The sequence below is a fragment of the Rattus rattus genome, chromosome 2, assembly GCF_011064425.1.
Source record: "Rattus rattus isolate New Zealand chromosome 2, Rrattus_CSIRO_v1, whole genome shotgun sequence".
Lineage (NCBI taxonomy): Eukaryota > Metazoa > Chordata > Mammalia > Rodentia > Muridae > Rattus > Rattus rattus.
This window is the reverse complement of record NC_046155.1, coordinates 62,181,663-62,200,362: the sequence shown is the minus strand read 5'-3', so window position 1 is coordinate 62,200,362 and position 18,700 is coordinate 62,181,663. Positions and strand designations below refer to the sequence as shown.

The following is an 18,700-nucleotide window of genomic DNA, read 5'->3' as shown; positions in this document are numbered from 1 at the left end:
ACTCCCGCTCCCCTGGGACAGCTGAGACTCTCAAGGCATTTACTCAGCTCCCACAGGCCTGGATGCCATACAGACCTTGGATAGCTGAACCCGGGCCTCACGCTTGGGTCTAAGTGGTCCCGTAGGCTCTCCCTGACCCAAGTTCCCCCTTGGTGTTTTCATTAGGAGGTTGGAGCACACAATGGGTTGGGTCTGCACCTGTTCAATGGCCATAGTGGCCTTGTCTTCGGGACGGTCGGGAGACTGGTACAGCAGGGTACTCAGCTGCAGCCGGCGGAAGGTTATCTTGATCTTGTCCGTGTAGCGGCCTAGGCTGTCCAGGCGCATGGCCTTCTGCATGTGCTCAATGGCAGGCTCCACCCGGTCGTCATCCTGCTCAATGTATGCCATCTCCATGTGGACTTGGCAGCGCATCAGGATCATGAGACTAGAGGTAGCAGCACAAGAGAGGGAGCTAGGGTGCGTGGGCTGCCAGTGAGCCTGTGGGACCTTTGTCTGGCCACCAGCCAGAGGGACGGAATGATAGGGGTAACCAGAACCCTGCCTTCCGGCCTCTTTCCTATCTTGTCTTGAAGCCTTACGGAGGGAGAGGAAAAATCATGATGGCTGCTTTGGACCACTGGAGATGAACTCACTGAGCCTTCTGCCCAGGCTGAGAAGAAGCCGACAGGAAAAGTGTCATGAACTCCTTCCCAGTGTGACGTGAGCACAGGGGCATGCTGAGCCTTCCTGCTGTCACCCAGATGTCACAGCTACCCTGCTGCTCATCGCAATGCACCTCTGTCTCCTGGAACGTACTACTTGGTGTCAGTGCTGCGGCCCATTGTCTCTGCCTGATGGACACACTGGACATTTGCCCAGGAGGCTTAGCCACACCACGGCTAATTGTAGCCAGGGTTGGAGAGGGCCCTGCGTCTGAATGAAAGCTTCGTACAGTAGTGATGGCAGGGCTGCCACAGGATGCAGAGCTAACAACCTGTTAGATGGAGATGCTCCAGTGGCCCACGTCTCACTGACGTTCCATCCCCACTACCTCGGGGGGAGCACACATACCATGCGGCTGTGCGGAGAAGCAGAGAGACTGTGTTGTGAGGTGCGGGAGCTCTGCTACCCAGAGGAGCAGGAACCTGGTGCACCCTGGTGCCTACCGTGGATGGAGTAAGAGGGATCCATGTGAACCTTGCCAGGAGCGGACAGCAGTGATCATTCACAGAGAGAAGCCCACAGGGGAAGAAATGAAAACCACGACCAGCAGGTGTAACACCCGAGAGAGTTCATGACCTGAAAACAAGCCAGGTAGCTGGCCCAAGGGTAGGATTGACTCTGCTTCCAAGTATGATAAAGTCAGCCCATCGTCTGCAGCATCTGAGAAACTATCCAGCAAGAGGGCTCCTGCTCCTAGGTACAGCTTGGAATCTGGGTCCCCTGGAAGGAAACTCACCAGGGAAGTGGCCATGAGCCCCCCTACCCCAGAGGCAAAGCAGGTGGGCACAGCATTTCCTGAGTTGAGCAGGCAGCAGGCGAGCATGATGGGCTAAACTGAACAGCAGGGATCTTTGTGCCTCTGTCCCAGCAAAACACAAATCTCAGCCTGAAGAGAGCCTGCTTCAGGGGAAGATTCTCTCCAGGATGGGCGTGGGAAGCACTTGGACTGCCGGGGATACGCTAGAGCAGAGGAGGACCAGCCAATGTGATTTTAAGGCTATCAGCCAACACTGAACTGGCCAATGAAACAGAAACAACACGTCTTTTAAAATGGCAACAGCACTCATGGTGCAGGCCTGTAGTCATAGCACCTGGGAAGCAGAGGCAGGAGGATCATTGCAAGTTGGAGGATAGCCTGATTTATATAACAAGTTCAAGGGTAGTCATGGCTTCCTTGTCTGCAAGCTAGGTAGGACCCTGTGTTAAACAAACAAAGACCGCAAAGACTTCGTAGGGTTCCACCCGCGATGCCTAACACAGAGTCATCGGTCATGGCCCCGCCCACAGATGGAAGAAGCGAGCACAGGCTCAGGACGCAGACAGGCTGGCTTTGGGGATTTGCAGATAGGTCTCTGCAAGTAGATATACACACGCGACTGCTCACAAATAAGAGAAAATAGTGGCAACAAGGAAACCCTGGCCTAAGAGCTGTGGTGAGTGGAAAGAGGACCATCCTAGCCAAGAATGACAGCAGAGTGTGGGACAAGTGAGCCGTGTGACTCAGGGAACCGGCCTGGACCAAACATGTCCAAATCCCCAAAAGAGCTCATCTTGAGACCGGCAGGAGTAAGGACTCTCTCTCTCTCTCTCTCTCTCTCTCTCTCTCTCTCTCTCTCTCTCTCTCTCTCTCTCTCTCCTGCATGCACCAATGCACATAGCCTTGCAATCCCAACCTCCACCACCGTTGAGGTAGTCACATGGCCCGGTGGCCATAGTACAGCTTTAACTTCATCTCATGTCCAGCAAACACCCGAACTTCCTCTTTATGGACCCAAAAATGTCCCACCCCGAAAACTCCTACCCACTCCCCGAGGTTTAGATAGCCCTTATTATTCCAAACAATGGCAACTGTAGGCTGTTTCTCCCTGGCACTCAAACCAGATAAGCTTCGTTCCTTCCGTTCTGCCGCAGCCCAGTGCATGGACACCCTGAGGTTAGAAGCAGAACCGGGTCAGCAGCAGAGCGGTCAGACAGGAAGATCATGAGTCTGGAAACAGAAGTGGGCGGATTGGAAGAACCGAGACTTTAAAAACCAAATAGTCCCTAGGAGCTGCACGAAGCACCCCATATTCTGCATGTGTACAGCTAGCACCCCAGACAGTGGAATGTATTCAAAGAAACTATAGCTAAAAATTCCTCAAATCTGATGAAAGTATCATTTAACATTCTTGAATTATATGAAAGTTTTAAAAGGCTCCTGAGATGTTATAATCAAAAATGCTAAAAAAACAAATTAAAGAGGCATGCTTGGAAATAGGAAAAGATACATATAGAGAGCCACATTGCACCGGACTTCCCTTCAATGGTCATAGAGACCGGAAGAGTGAAGCCCTTCAGGTGTTTGAAGAATGCCACACCTGCCAATCCAGCATCCGATAGCAAACATGTTCTCTGAGATGGTGCGGGACCAGTTCAGATCAGCAGAGCTGAGGGTGTCCACCAGCCATGTCCTGTTCTGCAGGACGGCCACCCCCTGCCCTCTGCCCCCAGCTGGAGAACTCTGCTTTATGGAAGAAGGAGATGATCCTGAGATTTGCAAAAATGAAGTGGACATAAGAGGCCACAGTTTTCCTAGGATGAAAAGGTTGCCAGTAATAGGCATAGGCTAGCTGTGGGGCAGGACCATGGTGGCAAAGGCTGGCATCTCACGGGTGGGGAGAGGGATGATGAGAACTCAGTGCCCCATGCAGGCTGTGTGAGGTAAAGGAGGCCCCCACAGTGGCCTTAGAGGAGCCCTTCTCCCAAGAGACATATAGAAGTAAGAAAGCTAACAGAAGGAAGAGAGGGTTCTAGAGTAGCTAGTTAGCTCTGGGGGATAGAGCTGTGGGCAAATTGAGAGAGGAAAGGTACTCACTTCAAAGCAAGGACGGTAGACATGTGCAACAGTGGGCATGGACGGGGAGCAGGCATGTTGGGGTCTGCATCAAACAACATAGACTGCCAGGCCAGGCAACACAGCCTTAGTGGAGAGTCCATCCGCCAGGGTGAAGGGAATGAGGTAGCCTCACACCCTGGCTGGGACATGCGGTGCTCCTCTCCCTGGGATCTTTACAACTGACAAAAACAGGGATGTACAGCACGAGCCAAATGGCCACCCGAGCTCTGGGGAAGGGCTTGCCCATTTCAGTCCAGACGTAGGGACTATCTCAGACTGAAGAGCTTCCCAGAATACAGACAACTAGACAAGCACCCCTCGGGGCCTGGATGATCTCCCTGTTGATTATGGGCGCCATGACAAGTAGCTGTATCAGCAGTGCTGGAAAAGGAGCTTAGAAAGGCACCGCATGACTAACTCGTAAAGCCAGTGTGACCTCTGGAGTGGAAACTCCTGGTTTCTTTGGAAAGTTAGTTATGACAGACAATGTTTTGCTGGGGCACACAGGTGAAAGGGTATCTTGCTAAAGCAGACACCTGGTGAGAGGATGTTTTGCTATAGCAGACATGGGAAAGGACCTGTGATGAAGGAGTGTGAATATGACCCACAGACAGTGGGAGACGAGCACGGAGCCTTGGTTTGGTTTGCTCCGCCTCGCTAATCTTCACTAATGACACGCATGTATTGGTTTGTCCTACATAACTTTGTTGAGCTGAACTTGTGGTAACACCACCATTGAAAGAAACTTGCCCACGAACTGCTAGTGAGGTTCCTGCAGTTTCCCAGCCTCACCTCAGGCCAGCTGGTGTTCGTGCCTGGTGTCTGCCTGCCTAGAGAACCAGTCTGCAGCTGCTGAGTCGTATTTGGTGTTGGCTATGGGACTGAACTGCAGCCAAAGAAGATTGAGGTCACCCCCAAGGAACTATCGCTGAACAGGTCCACTTCCCCCATCCTAATAACTTTTCTCCTCCGCTGCCTCTGCTGTGGTGGGCTAGAGGAGAGGCTGAGCCCTTATTAAAAGTAGGTTGCCAAAAATGTGTGCCTACAGACCTCGGTGTCAAACTGGCAGAGATATAAGATCTGAGCAGGCAGGCCACAAAACAGAGAGACGAAGTAGCATCAACAGCCCAGGAAAGATGCTTGCTCACAAAGGGAAATGAAGAACACCTAATGTCAGATACGAATACGCGTTCGCAGTACAGCTGACGTCAAGTACAACCAAGCACTGGTGTGGATACGGAATGAGAGACCCTGCAGTGAGCAAAGGGAGCTACACTCAGAAGAAGGGTCTCTGGCTTATGATGATATCCTGCCCACCACCTGTCCACAGTGGCTGTTGAGAATACATTCACGAGTCTCTGCAGACAACCCCACCACCACGCTTTGACGGATTCTATATCTAGGTGGCCTAGGTGACTGGAAGGCATCATCTGAACAGGTGAAGCTGGGCTTGTGTTCAGTCTACCCTACAGGTGATGGTGAGAACTGGGTGCACACATCCTGGGCTCTATTTATAGTACTAAAAAAAAACCCCTCTATTCCAGTCCTCCCCATGTACAGAACAAATGGCGCCCACCTATCAACTTTCTCTAGAATCTCGGCGATGTTGGTCAGCGGCTTCCGGAGGTGGTGCCTCAGGTTGTGCTGCAGCAGGGGTAGGCAGATGTTCCACTGTGCGGTGCACAGCACGTGGATGGTCGTGGGATTACCCAGACGAATGGCCCGCTGCAGTATGTTGTCCAGTCTCTTTATGATAATCAGCTGCTCCTGTAAGGGGCACAGTGAATGACTGGCTGAGGGCTGTGAGGCTAGGATGGGAAGCCACCCATGGTCACCACCTGGAACAGCCAGTGCTGGGGACAGCAGTCAGAGGAAGAGGCAGATTATGGGGTCAGACGTAAGCCATCCCCAGGTCATCGGATTCCTCTAGGGATGCCACTATGATCCTCCCTGTCCTGTAGCAGGCTCCTTCTAAGACATTCAGGCAAAAGGCTTAGCCATGGCTATAGCTCATCATGTTCCTTGCATGAGTGGAGTCAGAGCCCATTTATTTCTAACTGGGGTCTACCTGGTAGGGCTTACACCTTTCACTCACTACTGGAGAAGAATCACCTCTGGTTTGTATGATGGGTCCTTCCCAGCAGACAGGCTGGACTTTCAGGAGCTGTGTAACACACTCACATCCTCAAACCACACACTTACTGTCTTCTCAGACACCTCCCACCTCCATGGCCTCTGGCTTCCTGCACCCAGGGGCCTCACTGCTATGCTGCACTAGTGTCCTTAAACCTGCTCTGACCCCAGTGATACTCTGGTCCAGGGGACCTCGAACTTGGGCTTAAAGCTTTACCTCGACGGCTCCTCGAAGGTACAGTTTGAGCTTGCTTTCCAGTCTCAGAGCATCTAATTCACACTCCAGACCTTCAATTTCTAGCAGCTTGCTGGGATCCTGGAGATGCAGATGGAGTTTTGAACACAAAGACATTAATGACGGCAATCATGCACATTCATCAGCTTTGAAGACAGTAAAAAGCCTTGAATCCCGGCAGAAACAGAAACCAGAAAATGGACAATCAGAGAACAGCACAAAGTAGGAGAAAATGTATCAAGTCTCAAAAGATACAAAGGGAGAAAGACTTTTTGAAACCTTTTTTTTGGGGGGGAGAGGGAGGGATGCATGGGCGCCTCACTGATTTCAGAGGACCTTGAATTTTTCTTTCCTTTTACATTTTTTTCTCTTTTTTAAAATGCAGGTCTCACGTTATAGCTAAGATTTCCTTGGAGTACTCTCTTCAGCCCAGGAAGCCCTTGAATTCACACCAGCTCTGCCTCGGTTTCCTGAGATTAACAGGAGTCAGGCACCACACATGACCTAAGTTCAAACAAAACATTGTGTGCATGCATGTGTGTGAGTGTGGAAATCAGAGGGCACCATACCAGAGCCAGTTCTCTCCTCCCATGATGTGGGATCAAACTCGGATCATCAGGTTTGGTGGCAAGCACCTTTGCACACTGAGTCATCTCACCACCCTCTGGTTTAAAATTTTCTCCTTTTTTTTTCTAACTGAGAAATTCATACATGCATACAACGTATTTTAATCAAATTCACCTCCATTCCCTCCCCTCTCTTATCTCCACCAGCTCTATTCCCTTCAAATTTCATGTATTGACTTCTAAAAACTACTTTTGTTATATATTACATCTCATTTTCAGTTTTCCCTCCCCCCTCTCTTTACAGTCCCTCCCCTACACCTCTCTTCTCCCTCAGATCCACTCCTCCTCCGTGTTCCTTCAGAAAATAGCGGCCCCTCAGGGATATCATCCGAACATAGCCTATCATATCACAATAAGACTAGACACCTCCCGTCATATTAAGGCTGGACAAGGCAATCCAGCAGGAGGAAAAGGGTCCCAAAAGCAGGCAAAGAGTCAGAGACAGCCCTTGTTCCCACTGTTAGGAGTCCCACAAGACCAAGCCACAGAACTGAAACATGTGCAGAGGGATTAGTCAGACTCCTGCAGGTTCCAAGATGGTCATTTTAGTCTCTGTGAACCTTTATGGGTCCACGTTAGTGGATTTTGTGGATTTTCTTGAGGTGTCCTTGACCCCTCTCACTCCTACAATCCTTCCTCCCTTTCTTCTACCATAGTCCTTGAGCTCCACCCAGGGTTTGGCTGTGAGTCTCTGCATCTGCTCTCATCAGTTGGTGGCTGAAGCCTCTCTGATGACAATTGTGCTAAGCTCTAGTATACAAGGATAGCATCATTTCATGGACTTTTTCCCCCAGTCATGTTAGCCTAGGTCTCTGGGCTGTCCAGCCTCTCAGTCCTGGCCCTCCAGTCAGTGTCAAGAGTGAGCTCCCTCTCACAGCATGGGTCATAAGTTGGACCAATCATTGCTTGGCCACAATTTCTATGCCACCGTTACCCCCACATATCTTGCAGGCAGGACAAATTGTAGGCCAAAGGTTTTAAGGCTGGGTTGGGGTTCTAATCCTTCTACTGGAAGTCTTGCCTGGTTACAGGAGATGGCTGGTTAAGGGTCCCTACCCCCATTGCTAGCAGTCTTAGCTAGGGTCGCTTTCATAGATTTCTGGACGTTTCCTTTGCACTAGTTTACTGCCTTGCCCCAGAGAGGACCCCCAAATGCAGTTGTCTCTCACAGTACTTTCTCCCTCCATCCTTGCCCAAACCTGATCCCTCCTGTTTCTGTCTCCCCCATCCACTCAAGACATACGTTCTATTTACCCTTCTCAGAGAGACTCATACATTCCCACTCGAGCCCTCCTTGTTACTTAGCCTCTCTGGGTCTGTGGATAGTAGCACGGCTGTTTTGTTACTTTACAGCCAATGCCCACTTATAGGTGGAACTATATTTATATATAGGGTCTGAACTACCTCTCTTAGGACGATTTTTTTCTAGTTCCACCCATTTGCCTGCAAAGGTCGTGTTTCTTTTAACAGCTGAGTGACACTCCATTGTGCATATGTACCATATTGTCTTTATCCATTCTTTGGTTGAAGGGCATCAAGTTGTTTCCGGTTTCTGGCTATTATTAAATAAAGCTGATGTGAACGTAGTTGACAAGTTTCCCGGTGGTAGGGTGGAGTGTCTTTTGGATATATACCTAGGAATGGTATAGCTGAGTCTTGAGGTAGATGAATTCCCAACTTTCTAAGAAACCACCGTATTGATTTCCACAGTGGCTGTACAAATTCGCCCCAGCAATTTGGGGGTGTTCCTCTTGTTCCACACCATCACCAGCATCTGTTGTCTCTTTTTTTTTTTTTTTTTTTTTTTGTTGTTGTTGTTGTTGATCTTAGCCATTTTGAAGGTGGTGTAAGAGTCATTTTGATTTGCATTTCCCTGATGGCTTCAGGACATTGAACCTTTCTTTAAGCGTTTCTTGTCCATTTAAGATTCCTCTGTTGAGAATTTTCTGTTTAGATCCATGCCCCATTCAGTCAGATCATTTGTTTTGTTGGTCTCTAGTTTCTTGAGTTCTTTATTTCGGATGCTCGCCCTCTGGTGTTGCCTTTTTTAACCCACGCAGTCCACTTACTACTCTTAGCACGTGCATTGGTGTAGAGTCCCCAGAGTACGGGGAGCCTCCCAGAGATGACAGCCCTGAAGAAAACCGATCCCCCTCCTCCTAGAAGCCATCAGTTGCCAATATCCCCTCAGCTAGGCGTGGGACCTTCTGATCTCCATACTTCACGTTGATATTTGTGTCTGGCTTGATCGTGTGTGAGTCTGGTATATGCTGACACAGCCACAGTCAGTTCATATGTGTGACAGCCCGTAGTAGTCACCTACTGTCTCTGGTTCTTACAGTTTTTCTATCTCCACTTCTACAATAATCCTGAACGTTGAGAAGATGGGATATGATACAGATGTCTCATTTAGGGTTGAGCACTCAGCAATTCTGCAGGTTGAACACTTGTGGGACTCTGTGTTAGTCATCTACCTCAAGCGTTCCTCTCATAAGGTTTAGAGATGCTCTTATCTCCAAGGATGCTAAACCTTTAGGCATAAGTTTATTGCTACTTCCATTCAGAAGAATAGAAACTGAAGGTTCTCTCTGAGAGCTGTTGCCTGCCTAGCCTTGGACTCTTGACCGTATTAACAATGTTAAGCGGCATGAGTTCTGCCATGTGGAGAGGCTTTAAACGTGATCAGAAAGTGACTGGTTCCTACCATAACCTCTGTGCTGATAGTGTACCAGTGGGCATATCTTGTCGGGCCTGTTACTATTGTGGTTCATAAGACTCGCGGCTGGGTGACAGTGGGTTGGAGGGCTTGCCTACTGGGTACGATGAACCTCCGTGATACTTCTGAGTTTTCAACCTGAAGATCCAGAGTCTGGATCTCTGGCTGAAAAGGGCAGGAGCGATTCCTACAGAGATGTGTACTGCCTTACTTCTCTAGGTAAACTGTTTCCCCAACATGAATGCTGCCCTGGAGTGGATGTGCTCATTAATGCTCAGCTAAGGGATCACAGCAGCTTTCCCGTGTGCTGTCACTGCTCATACCCTTCTGTCTTGTGACCTGCATCTGACTCATCCCCACTACAGCCCCGCTGCCAGGCTGATGCACTGGGCTTCGCCTGGGTCTCTGTTCCTGGTAGTGAAGCTGCACAGGACTTTCCCTCCTTATCTGCTGCCCAGTGCCTTGAGGGCTGTAGTTCCTTGTATGATGTTTGGTTTTCAGGTGCTTTGGACTTGAGGACAACATTGCTGCATCTCTGCTCTGTGGGCCACAAGGTAGACTCCATTGCTGTCTCCCTTTGCTGCTTTACACGGTGAAGAGCTTACTTGCTCCTGGACAATCTGGACAGAATTATGTTTTTGCTTTTGTTTTGCACAGATGTTTGGGCTTGGTGCTTCTTCCTCCTGGGGTGTGTTTTCCTGCTGACCTTGAAAGTGGCCTGCTTCTTTGACTCTCAGCCTCAGGTTTCTGTAGGCCACACAAGGAGCTGCAGGCCTGAGAGCTGGCCATCTTCAGCATATAGAGACACTTTCTGACCACCTCTTAGGCATCACGTTCTGTACCAGGAAGTAGGGGCAAAGTGGAGAGAAAACCAAAGTGTCCAAGAAGGCCATCCAGCAAGGAGGATGGACAAGGATTGCATGGTGGAGTATACTTCTAAGGAAGACCCGAGACAATTTACCAGTAAAGAATAGCCAGTCTTCCCTGTACTCATACCAAGAAGCATAACAAAGGATGGATGTTCTCTGCCCAATTGAGACATCTGTCCTAGTAGGTAAAGAATAGAGGTGTTTTCCCACAGGAAATAAAAACAGAGCACACAGAAAACAAGGTGTAAAAAGTTGGAGAACTTACTGACACTGATGCGCTTAACTAAAAATACAAACACATCTCCTTTAAGTATGCATGTATGAATAACACTCCTTAGACACGTTGAGGTTGAGGTCTCAGATCACTGAGAAGAAGAGAGGGGGGTGTGGACTCAGTGGCACAGTACCTCCGAGCCTCCCCTGCCTCTGAGTTAAAGATACCCAGCACAAGCAGCCGAGGCTCACTACCAAGAGACCGCAGCTTCAGCAAGGCAAGGTGGAACCAGGAAGATCTGGGGCCTCCTTGGGATGTGGGCTGGGGGCTGCTTCACAGGTGGTGGAGAGGCTTGAGGATGGGTAGTAGCTTGCTCCTGTCAGCATGTGTGCTCCCAAGCTTCCCCTGGACGTCAAGATTGTCATAAGCATAAAAATCATTACAGTTACAGTCCCTTGGCAATCCAGGTTACTGAAGAAGCCCTGATTGGTTTAGACACAGAATCTCTGCAGTAGTCCTTTGTGAAGTAAGAAAAATTAAGTATGATTTAGATGTCCAGAGGTCAGGGGGGCATGGGATATATCGTTACTACTATGAGTATTATATAGCCCTTCCCTGAACTAGAGGGACAGTGGTGGCACACAGGCCAGAGCCAGTGACAGAGGTGGCAGGAGAGACACAGGTGCAGATCAGCAGAAATGGCTGGCACACTTATGCAGGAGGCACAGGCTGAGGATGCAAGGCCTTTCCCACCAACACTTTCTCTTTCAGCCCTGGGCCCATAGTCCTATGAGCCGCCCCCGATAGCCACCACTCCAAGCCAACTCTAACTCACTCACTTCGTTTTCCATTTTCTTCAGGTATATAAGGCAGTCACTGGCTATTTTCTCGTTTTTCAAGGTCAGACACAGGCGGCCCAATTCAAAAAGCAAAAGGATTCTGGAAGGAAAGGAACAGGCTCCACTCAGCACGGGGCAGGCACGGACTTGTTTGGCAGAGGCAATGTTAGCTGTGCTCCACTGTGACAGTGGCAGGAGCTGTGCTGGCCCGGGCTGCTAGCTGTTGTAGGACCCAGAGCTCTCCACAATGTTGCATCTGTCCCTACTGGACACACTGTACCCATCCAGGGCTCCACGCCATGACACTGGGTCACCACGAAGTCCCTACTTGTGCAGTTGACGCTGCACAGAAGACATGGTACAGGTTCCTCCTGCCTGTTGCAGGCCTATGGGATATCATCAATGTATTCACCACCACCAGTCTGAGTCTCAGTGGGTGATGCTAAACATGTATTAAAGTGCAGGGACCAGGGATAGACAAACTATTTTGACAAGGAAAAAAAAATGATAGAGGAAACTGTCAATTTTCTTTTTACCATGTATGCTGTGGTGCACACAAGTATGAACACACACACACACACACACACACATAGTGTTATTCTATATGTTTTGAGGTATGGTAATCGTTTTTTCTTTTATTGGATATTTTTAAATTTACACTTCAAATGTCATCCCATTTCCTGGCTTCCCCTCTAGAAACCCACTATCCCATTCCCCCTCCCCCTGCTTCTATGAGGGTGCTCCCACTCCCTCCCTCTTCCAGCCTGACATTCCCCTATACTGGGGCATCGAGCCTACACAGGACCAAGGCCCCCTCCTCCCACTGATACCTGACAAGGCCATCTTCTGCTACATATGCAGATGGAGCCATAGGTCCATCCCTGTGTACTCTTGGGATGGTGGTTTAGTCCCTGAGAGCTCTGGGGGTTCTGGTTGATTGATATTGTTGTTCTTATGGAGTTGCAAACCCTTCAGCTCCTTCATTCCTTTCTCTAAATCTTCCATTGGGGAACCTGATCTCAGTCCAATGGTTGGCTGCAAGCATCCACGTCTGTATTTGTCATGCTCTGACAGAGCCTCTCAGAAGACAGTTATATCAGGCTCCTGTCAGCAAAGTACTTCTTGGTATCCACAATACTGTATGGGTTTGGTGGCTGTATGTATATGGGATGGATTGCCGTGTGGAACGGTCTCTAGATGGCCATTCCTTCGGTCTCTGCTCCACACTTTGTCTCCGTATTTCCTCCTGTGAGTATTTTTGTTTCCCCTTCTAAGAAGGTCTGAAGCATCTACACTTTGGTCATCCTTCTTGAGCTTCATGTGGTCTGTGGATTGTTTCTTGGGTATTTCGAGATTTTGGGCTCATATTCACTCATCAGTGAGTGCATACCATTTGTGTTCTTTTGTGATTGGGTTACCTCACTCAGGATGATATTTTCTAGTTCCATCCATTTGACTAAGAATTTCATGAAGTCATTGTTTTTAATAGTTGAGTAGTACTCCATAGTGTAGATGTACCATGTTTTCTGTATTCATTACTCTGTTGAAGGACATGTGGGTTCTTTCCAGCTTCTGGCTATTATAAATAAGGCTGCTATGAACATAGTGGAACATGTGTCTTTGTTTTATGTTGGAGCATCTTTTGAGTATATGCCCAGAAGTGGTATAGCTGGGTCCTCAGGTTGTGCAATGTCCAATTTTCTGAGGAACCTCCAGACTGACTTCCAGAGTGGTTGTGCCAGTTTGCAGTCCCACCAACAATGGAGGAGTGTTCCTCTTTCTCCACATCCTCGCCAGCATCTGCTGTCATCTGAGTTTTTGATCTTAGCCATTCTCACTGGTATGAGGTGGAATCTCAGGGTTGTTTTGATTTGCATTTCCCTGATGACCAAGAATGTTGAACATTTCTTTCTGTGCTTCTTGGCCATTCGACATTCCTCAGCTGAGAATTCTTTGTTTAGCTCTGTACCCCATTTTTAATAGGGTTATTTGATTCTCTGGAATCTAACTTCTTGAGTTCTTCATATATTTTGGATATTAGCCCTCTATCGGATATAGACTTGGTAAAGATCTTTTCTCAATCTGTTGGTTGCCGATTTGTCCTAATGACAGTGTCCTTTGCCTTACAGAATTTTTGCAATTTTATGAGGTCCCATTTTTCAATTCTTGATCTTATAGCATAAGCCATTGGTGTTCTGTTCAGAAAAATTTCCCCTGTGCCCATGTATCTGAGGCTCTTCCCCACTTTCTCTTCTGTTAGTTTATTTGGAGGTCCTTGATTTACTTGGACTTGAGCTTTGTACAAGTGGATAAGAATGGATTAATTTAAAGAACCCAGATGCCCTTCAACAGAGGAATGGATACAGAAAATGTGGTACATCTACACAATGGAATATTACTCAGCTATCAAAAACAACGAGTTTATGAAATTTGTAGGCAAATGGTTGGAACTGGAAAATATCATCCTGAGTGAGCTAACCCAATCACAGAAATACATACATGGTATGCACTCATTGATAAGTGGCTATTAGCCCAAATGCCTGAATTACCCTAGATGCCTAGAACACATGAAACTCAAGACGGAGGAACAAAATGTGAATGCTTCACTCCTTTAAAAGGAACAAGAATACCCCTTGGCAGGGAAGAGAGAGGCAAAAGATTAAAACAGAGACTGAAGGAACACCCATTCAGAGCCTGCCCCACATGTGGCCCATATATATACAGCCACCCAATTAGACAAGATGGATGAAGCAAAGAAGTGCAGAAGTGTAGATCGCTCCTGAGAGACACAGCCAGAATACAGCAAATACAGAGGCGAATGCCAGCAGCAAACCACTGAACTGAGAATAGGACCCCCGTTGAAGGAATCAGAGAAAGAACTGGAAGAGCTTGAAGGGCTCAGACCCCATATGTACAACAATGCCAAGCAACCAGAGCTTCCAGGGACTAAGCCACTACCTAAAGACTATACATGGACTGACCCTGGACTCTGACCTCATAGGTAGCAATGAATATCCTAGTAAGAGCACCAGTGGAAGGGAAGCCCTGGTCCTGCTAATACCGAACCCCAGTGAACTAGACTGTTGGGGGGGGGCGGCAATGGGGGAGGGTGGGGAGGGAACACCCATAAGGAAGGGGAGGGGGAGGGGATGTTTGCCGAAACCGGAAAGGAATAACACTCGAAATGTATATAAGAAATATTCAAGTTAATAAAAAAATTTAAAAAAAAAAAAAAATGGATTAATTTTCATTCTTCTACGTGCTGACCACCAGTTGAACCACCACCATTTGTTGAAGCTCCTTTGTCAAAGATCAAGCGACCATAGGTGTGTGGGTTCATTTCTGGGTCTTCAATTCTATTCCATTGATCTACCTGCCTGTCTCTGTACCAATACCATGCAGTTTTTATCACATTGCTCTGTAATACTGCTTGAGGTCAGGTATGGTGATTTCCCCAGAAGTTCTTTTATTGCTGAGAATAGTTTTCGCTATTCTGGATTTTTTGTTATTCCAAATGAATTTGCAAAATGCTCTTTCTAATTCTGTGAAAAATTGAGTTGGAATTTGATGGGGATTACATTGACTCTGTAGATTGCTTTTGCCAAGATGGCAATTTTTACTATATTAATCCTACCAATCCATCAGCATGGGAGATCTTTACATCTTCTGAGAAATTCTTCAATTTCTTTCTTCAAAGACTTGAAATTCTTGTCATACAGATCTTTTGCTTGCTTGATTAGAGTCACACCAAGGTATTTTATATTATTTGGGACTATTGTGAAGGGTGTCATTTCCCTAATTTCTTTCTCAGCCTATTTATCCTTTGAGTAGAGGAAGGCTACTGATTTGTTTGAGTTAATCTTATATTCAGCCACTTTGCTGAAGTCGTTTCATCAGGTGTGAGAGTTCTCTGGTGGAATTTTGGGGTCACTTAAGTATACTATCATATTATCTGCAATTAGTGATATTTTGACTTCTTTTCAAGTTTGTATCCCTTTGACCTCCTTTTTTGTCTAATTAATCTGGCTAGGACTTTAAGTACTATATTGAATAAGTAGGGAGAGAGTGGGCAGTCTTGTCTAGTCCCTGATTTTAGTGGGATTGTTTCAAGTTTCTCTCCATGTAGTTTGATGTTAGCTACTGGTTTGCTGTATATTGTTTTTACTATGTTTAGGTATGAGCCTTGAATTCCTGGTCTTTCCAAGACTTTTAACATGAAGGGGTGTTGAATTTTGTCAAATGCTTTCTCAGCATCTAATAAGATGATTGTGTGGGTTTTTTTCTTTGAGTTTGTTTATATAGTGGATTACTTTGATGGATTTCTGTGTATTGAACCATTCCTGCATCCCTGTGATGAACCCTAATGATCATGATGGATGATCATTTTGATGTGGTCTTAGATTCAGTTTCTGATATTTTTTATTAAGTATTTTTGCATCAATATTCATAAGGGAAATAAGTTCTCTTTCTTTGTTGGGCTTTGTGTGGTTTAGGTATAAGTGTGATTGTGGCTTCATAGAAGGAATTGGGTAGTGTTCCTTCTGTTTCCATTTTGTGGAATAGTTTGGATAGCATTGGTATGAGGTCTTCTATGAAGGTCTGATAGAATCTGCACTAAACCCATCTGGACCTGTACTCTTTTTGGTTGGGAGACTTTTTTTTTTTTAAAAAAAAGATTTATTATATACAAATATACTGTAACTCTCTTCAGACATACCAGAAGAGGGCATCAGATTCCATTACAGATAGTTGTGAGCCACCATGTGGTTGCTGGGATTTGAACTCAGGACCTCTGCAAGAGCAGTGTGTGCTCTTAACCACTGAGCCATCTCTCCAGCCCCAGTTGGGAGACTTTTAATGACTGCTTCCATTTCTTTAAGGGTTATGGGACTGTTTAGACGGTTTATCTGATCCTGATTTAACTTTGGTACCTGGTATCTGTATAGAAAATTGTTCATTTCCTGCAGATTTTCCAGTTTTGTCGAATATAGGCTTTTGTAGTAGGATCTGATGATTTTTTGAATTTCCTCAGTTTCTGTGGTTATGTCTCCCTTTTCCTTTCTTACTTTGTTAATTTGGATACTCTCTCTGTACCCTCTGGTTAGTCTGGCTAAGGGTTTATCTATCTTACTGATTTTTCTCAGAGAACCAGCTCCTGGTTTTGTTGATTCTTTGTATAGTTCTTTTTGTTTCTACTTGGTTGATTTCAGCCCTGAGTTTGATTATTTCCTGCCATGTTCTCCTCTTGGGTGTATTTGCCTTTTTGTCTAGAGCTTTCCGGTGTGCTGTCAAGCTGCTGACATATGCTCTCTCCAGTTTCTTTCTGCAGGCACTCAGAGCTATGAGTTTGTCTCTTAGCACTGCTTTCATTGTGTCCCAGAAGTTTGGGTATGTTGTGCCTTCGTTTTCATTAAAGTCTAAAAAGTTTTCAATTTCTTTCTTCCTTGACCTAGTTATCATTGAGTAGAGCATTGTTCAGCTTCCATGTGTATGTGGGCTTTCTGTAGTTTTTGTTGTTGTTGAAGACCAGCCTGAGTCCATGGTGATCTGATAGGATGCATGGTTTTATTTCAATCTTCTTGTATCTCTTGAGGCCTGTTTTGTGACTGATTGTATGGTCAATTTTGGAGAAGGTATCATGAGGTGCTGAGAAGAAGGTATATTCTTTTGTTTTAGGATGAAATGTTCTATAGATATCTGTTAAATCTATTTGGTTCATAACTTCTGCTAGTTTCATTGTGTCTCTGTTTAGTTTCTGTTTCCATGATCTGTCCATTGAGAAGAGTGGGGTGTTGAAATCTCCTACTATTCTTGTATGAGGCGCAATGTGTGCTTTGAGCTTTAGTAAGGTTTCTTTTATGAATGTAGGTGCCCTTGCATATGGGGCATAGATATTCAGGATTGAGAGTTCATCTTGGTGGATTTTTCCTTTGACGAGTATGGAGTGTCCTTCCTTGTCTTTTTTGATAACTTTTCATTGAAAGTCAATTTTATTCAGTATTAGAATGGCTACTCCAGCTTGTTTCTTGGGACCATTTGCTTGGAAAAGTTTTTCCAGCCTTTTACTCTGAGCTAGTGACTGTCTTTGTCCCTGAGGTGGGTTTCCTGTGTGCAGCAAAATGCTAACTCCTCTTTTCATATCCAGTCATTTAGTCTATTTTTATTAGGGAATTGAATCCATTGATGTTGAGAGATATTATTAATAATGATTGTTGTTTCTTAATATTTTTGTTAGATGTGGAATTACGTTTGTGTGTCTCTCTTATTTTGGTTTCTTTGCAAGGACACTAATTTCTTGTTTTTTCTAGGTTGTAGTTTCCCTCTTTGTGTTGGAGTTTTCCATCTATTAACCTTTGTAGGGCTGGATTTGTGGAAATGTATTGTATAAATTTTGTTTTGTCATGGAATATCTTGGCTTCTCCAACTATGAAATTGGGAGTTTTGCTGGATATAGTAGCCTGGGCTGGCATTTGTGTGCTTTTAGTGTCTGTTTGACATCTGTTCAGGATCTTCTAACTTTCATTGTCTCTGTTGAGAAATCTGGTGTAATTCTAATAAGTCTGCCTTTATATGTTACTTGGCCTTTTTCCCTTACTGCTTTTAATAGTCTTTTTTTGTTTTGTGCATTTGGTGTTTTGACTATTATGTGACAGGAGGAATTTCTTTTCTGGTCCAATCTATTTGGAGTTCTGTAGGGTTCTTGTATGCTCATGGGTATTTCTTTAGGTTAGAGCAGATTTCTTCTATAATTTTGTTGAAGATATTTACTGGCCCTTTAGGTTGGGAGTCTTCACTCTCTTCTATACCTATTATCCTTAAGTTTGATCCTCTCGTTGTGTCCTGGATTTCCTGGATGTTGGGTTAGGAGCCTTTTGTGTTTTGCATTTTCTTTGACTGTTGTTTCAATGTTTTCTATGGTATCTTCTGCCTCTGAGAGTCTCTTTCTATCCCTTGTATTCTGTCAGTGATGCTTTTGTCTATGACTCCTGATCTCTTTCCTAGGCTTTCTCTCTCTGACTCCTGATCTCTTTCCTAGGCTTTCTCTCTCGAGGGTTGTCTCCCTTTGTGATTTGTTTCCCTTTGATTTCTTTATTGTTTCTATTTCCATTTTTACATCTTGAATGGCTTTGTCCAATTCCTTCATCTGTTTGGTTGTGTTTTTTTGTAATTCTTTAAGGGATTTTTGCGTTTCCTCTTTAAGGGCTCCACCTGTTTACCTATGTTGTCCTATATTTCTTTAAGGGAGTTATTTTGTCCTTCTTAAAGTCCTCTAACATCATCATGAGATGTGACTTTTAAATCAGAATCTTGCTTTTCTCATGTGTTGAGGTATCTAGACAAATGATGATGTCAAGAAGCCTTGGTTTCTGTTGCTTAGGTTCTTGCCCTTGCCTCTTGCCATCTGGTTATCTCTGGTGTTAGCTGGTCTTGCTGTCTCTGACCGTGGCTTGACCCTCCTGTAAGCCTGTGTGTCAGTACTCCTGGGAT

General features: G+C 45.9%; 1 protein-coding gene across 1 annotated transcript in view; it reads right to left on the bottom strand.

Annotated features, from left to right (window-relative positions):
* Cfap46 (cilia and flagella associated protein 46) overlaps positions 1 to 18,700 on the bottom strand; it is an 86,279-nt gene that overhangs the window by 56,118 nt on the left and 11,461 nt on the right. Inside the window, exons 9-12 of the mRNA XM_032892355.1 lie at positions 11,213 to 11,312; positions 5,931 to 6,029; positions 5,157 to 5,347; positions 199 to 427 (exon numbers count right to left, since the gene is read on the bottom strand). Of these exons, the coding sequence (XP_032748246.1) occupies positions 199 to 427; positions 5,157 to 5,347; positions 5,931 to 6,029; positions 11,213 to 11,312 (619 nt within the window). The remainder of the gene's footprint in view (positions 1 to 198; positions 428 to 5,156; positions 5,348 to 5,930; positions 6,030 to 11,212; positions 11,313 to 18,700) is intronic.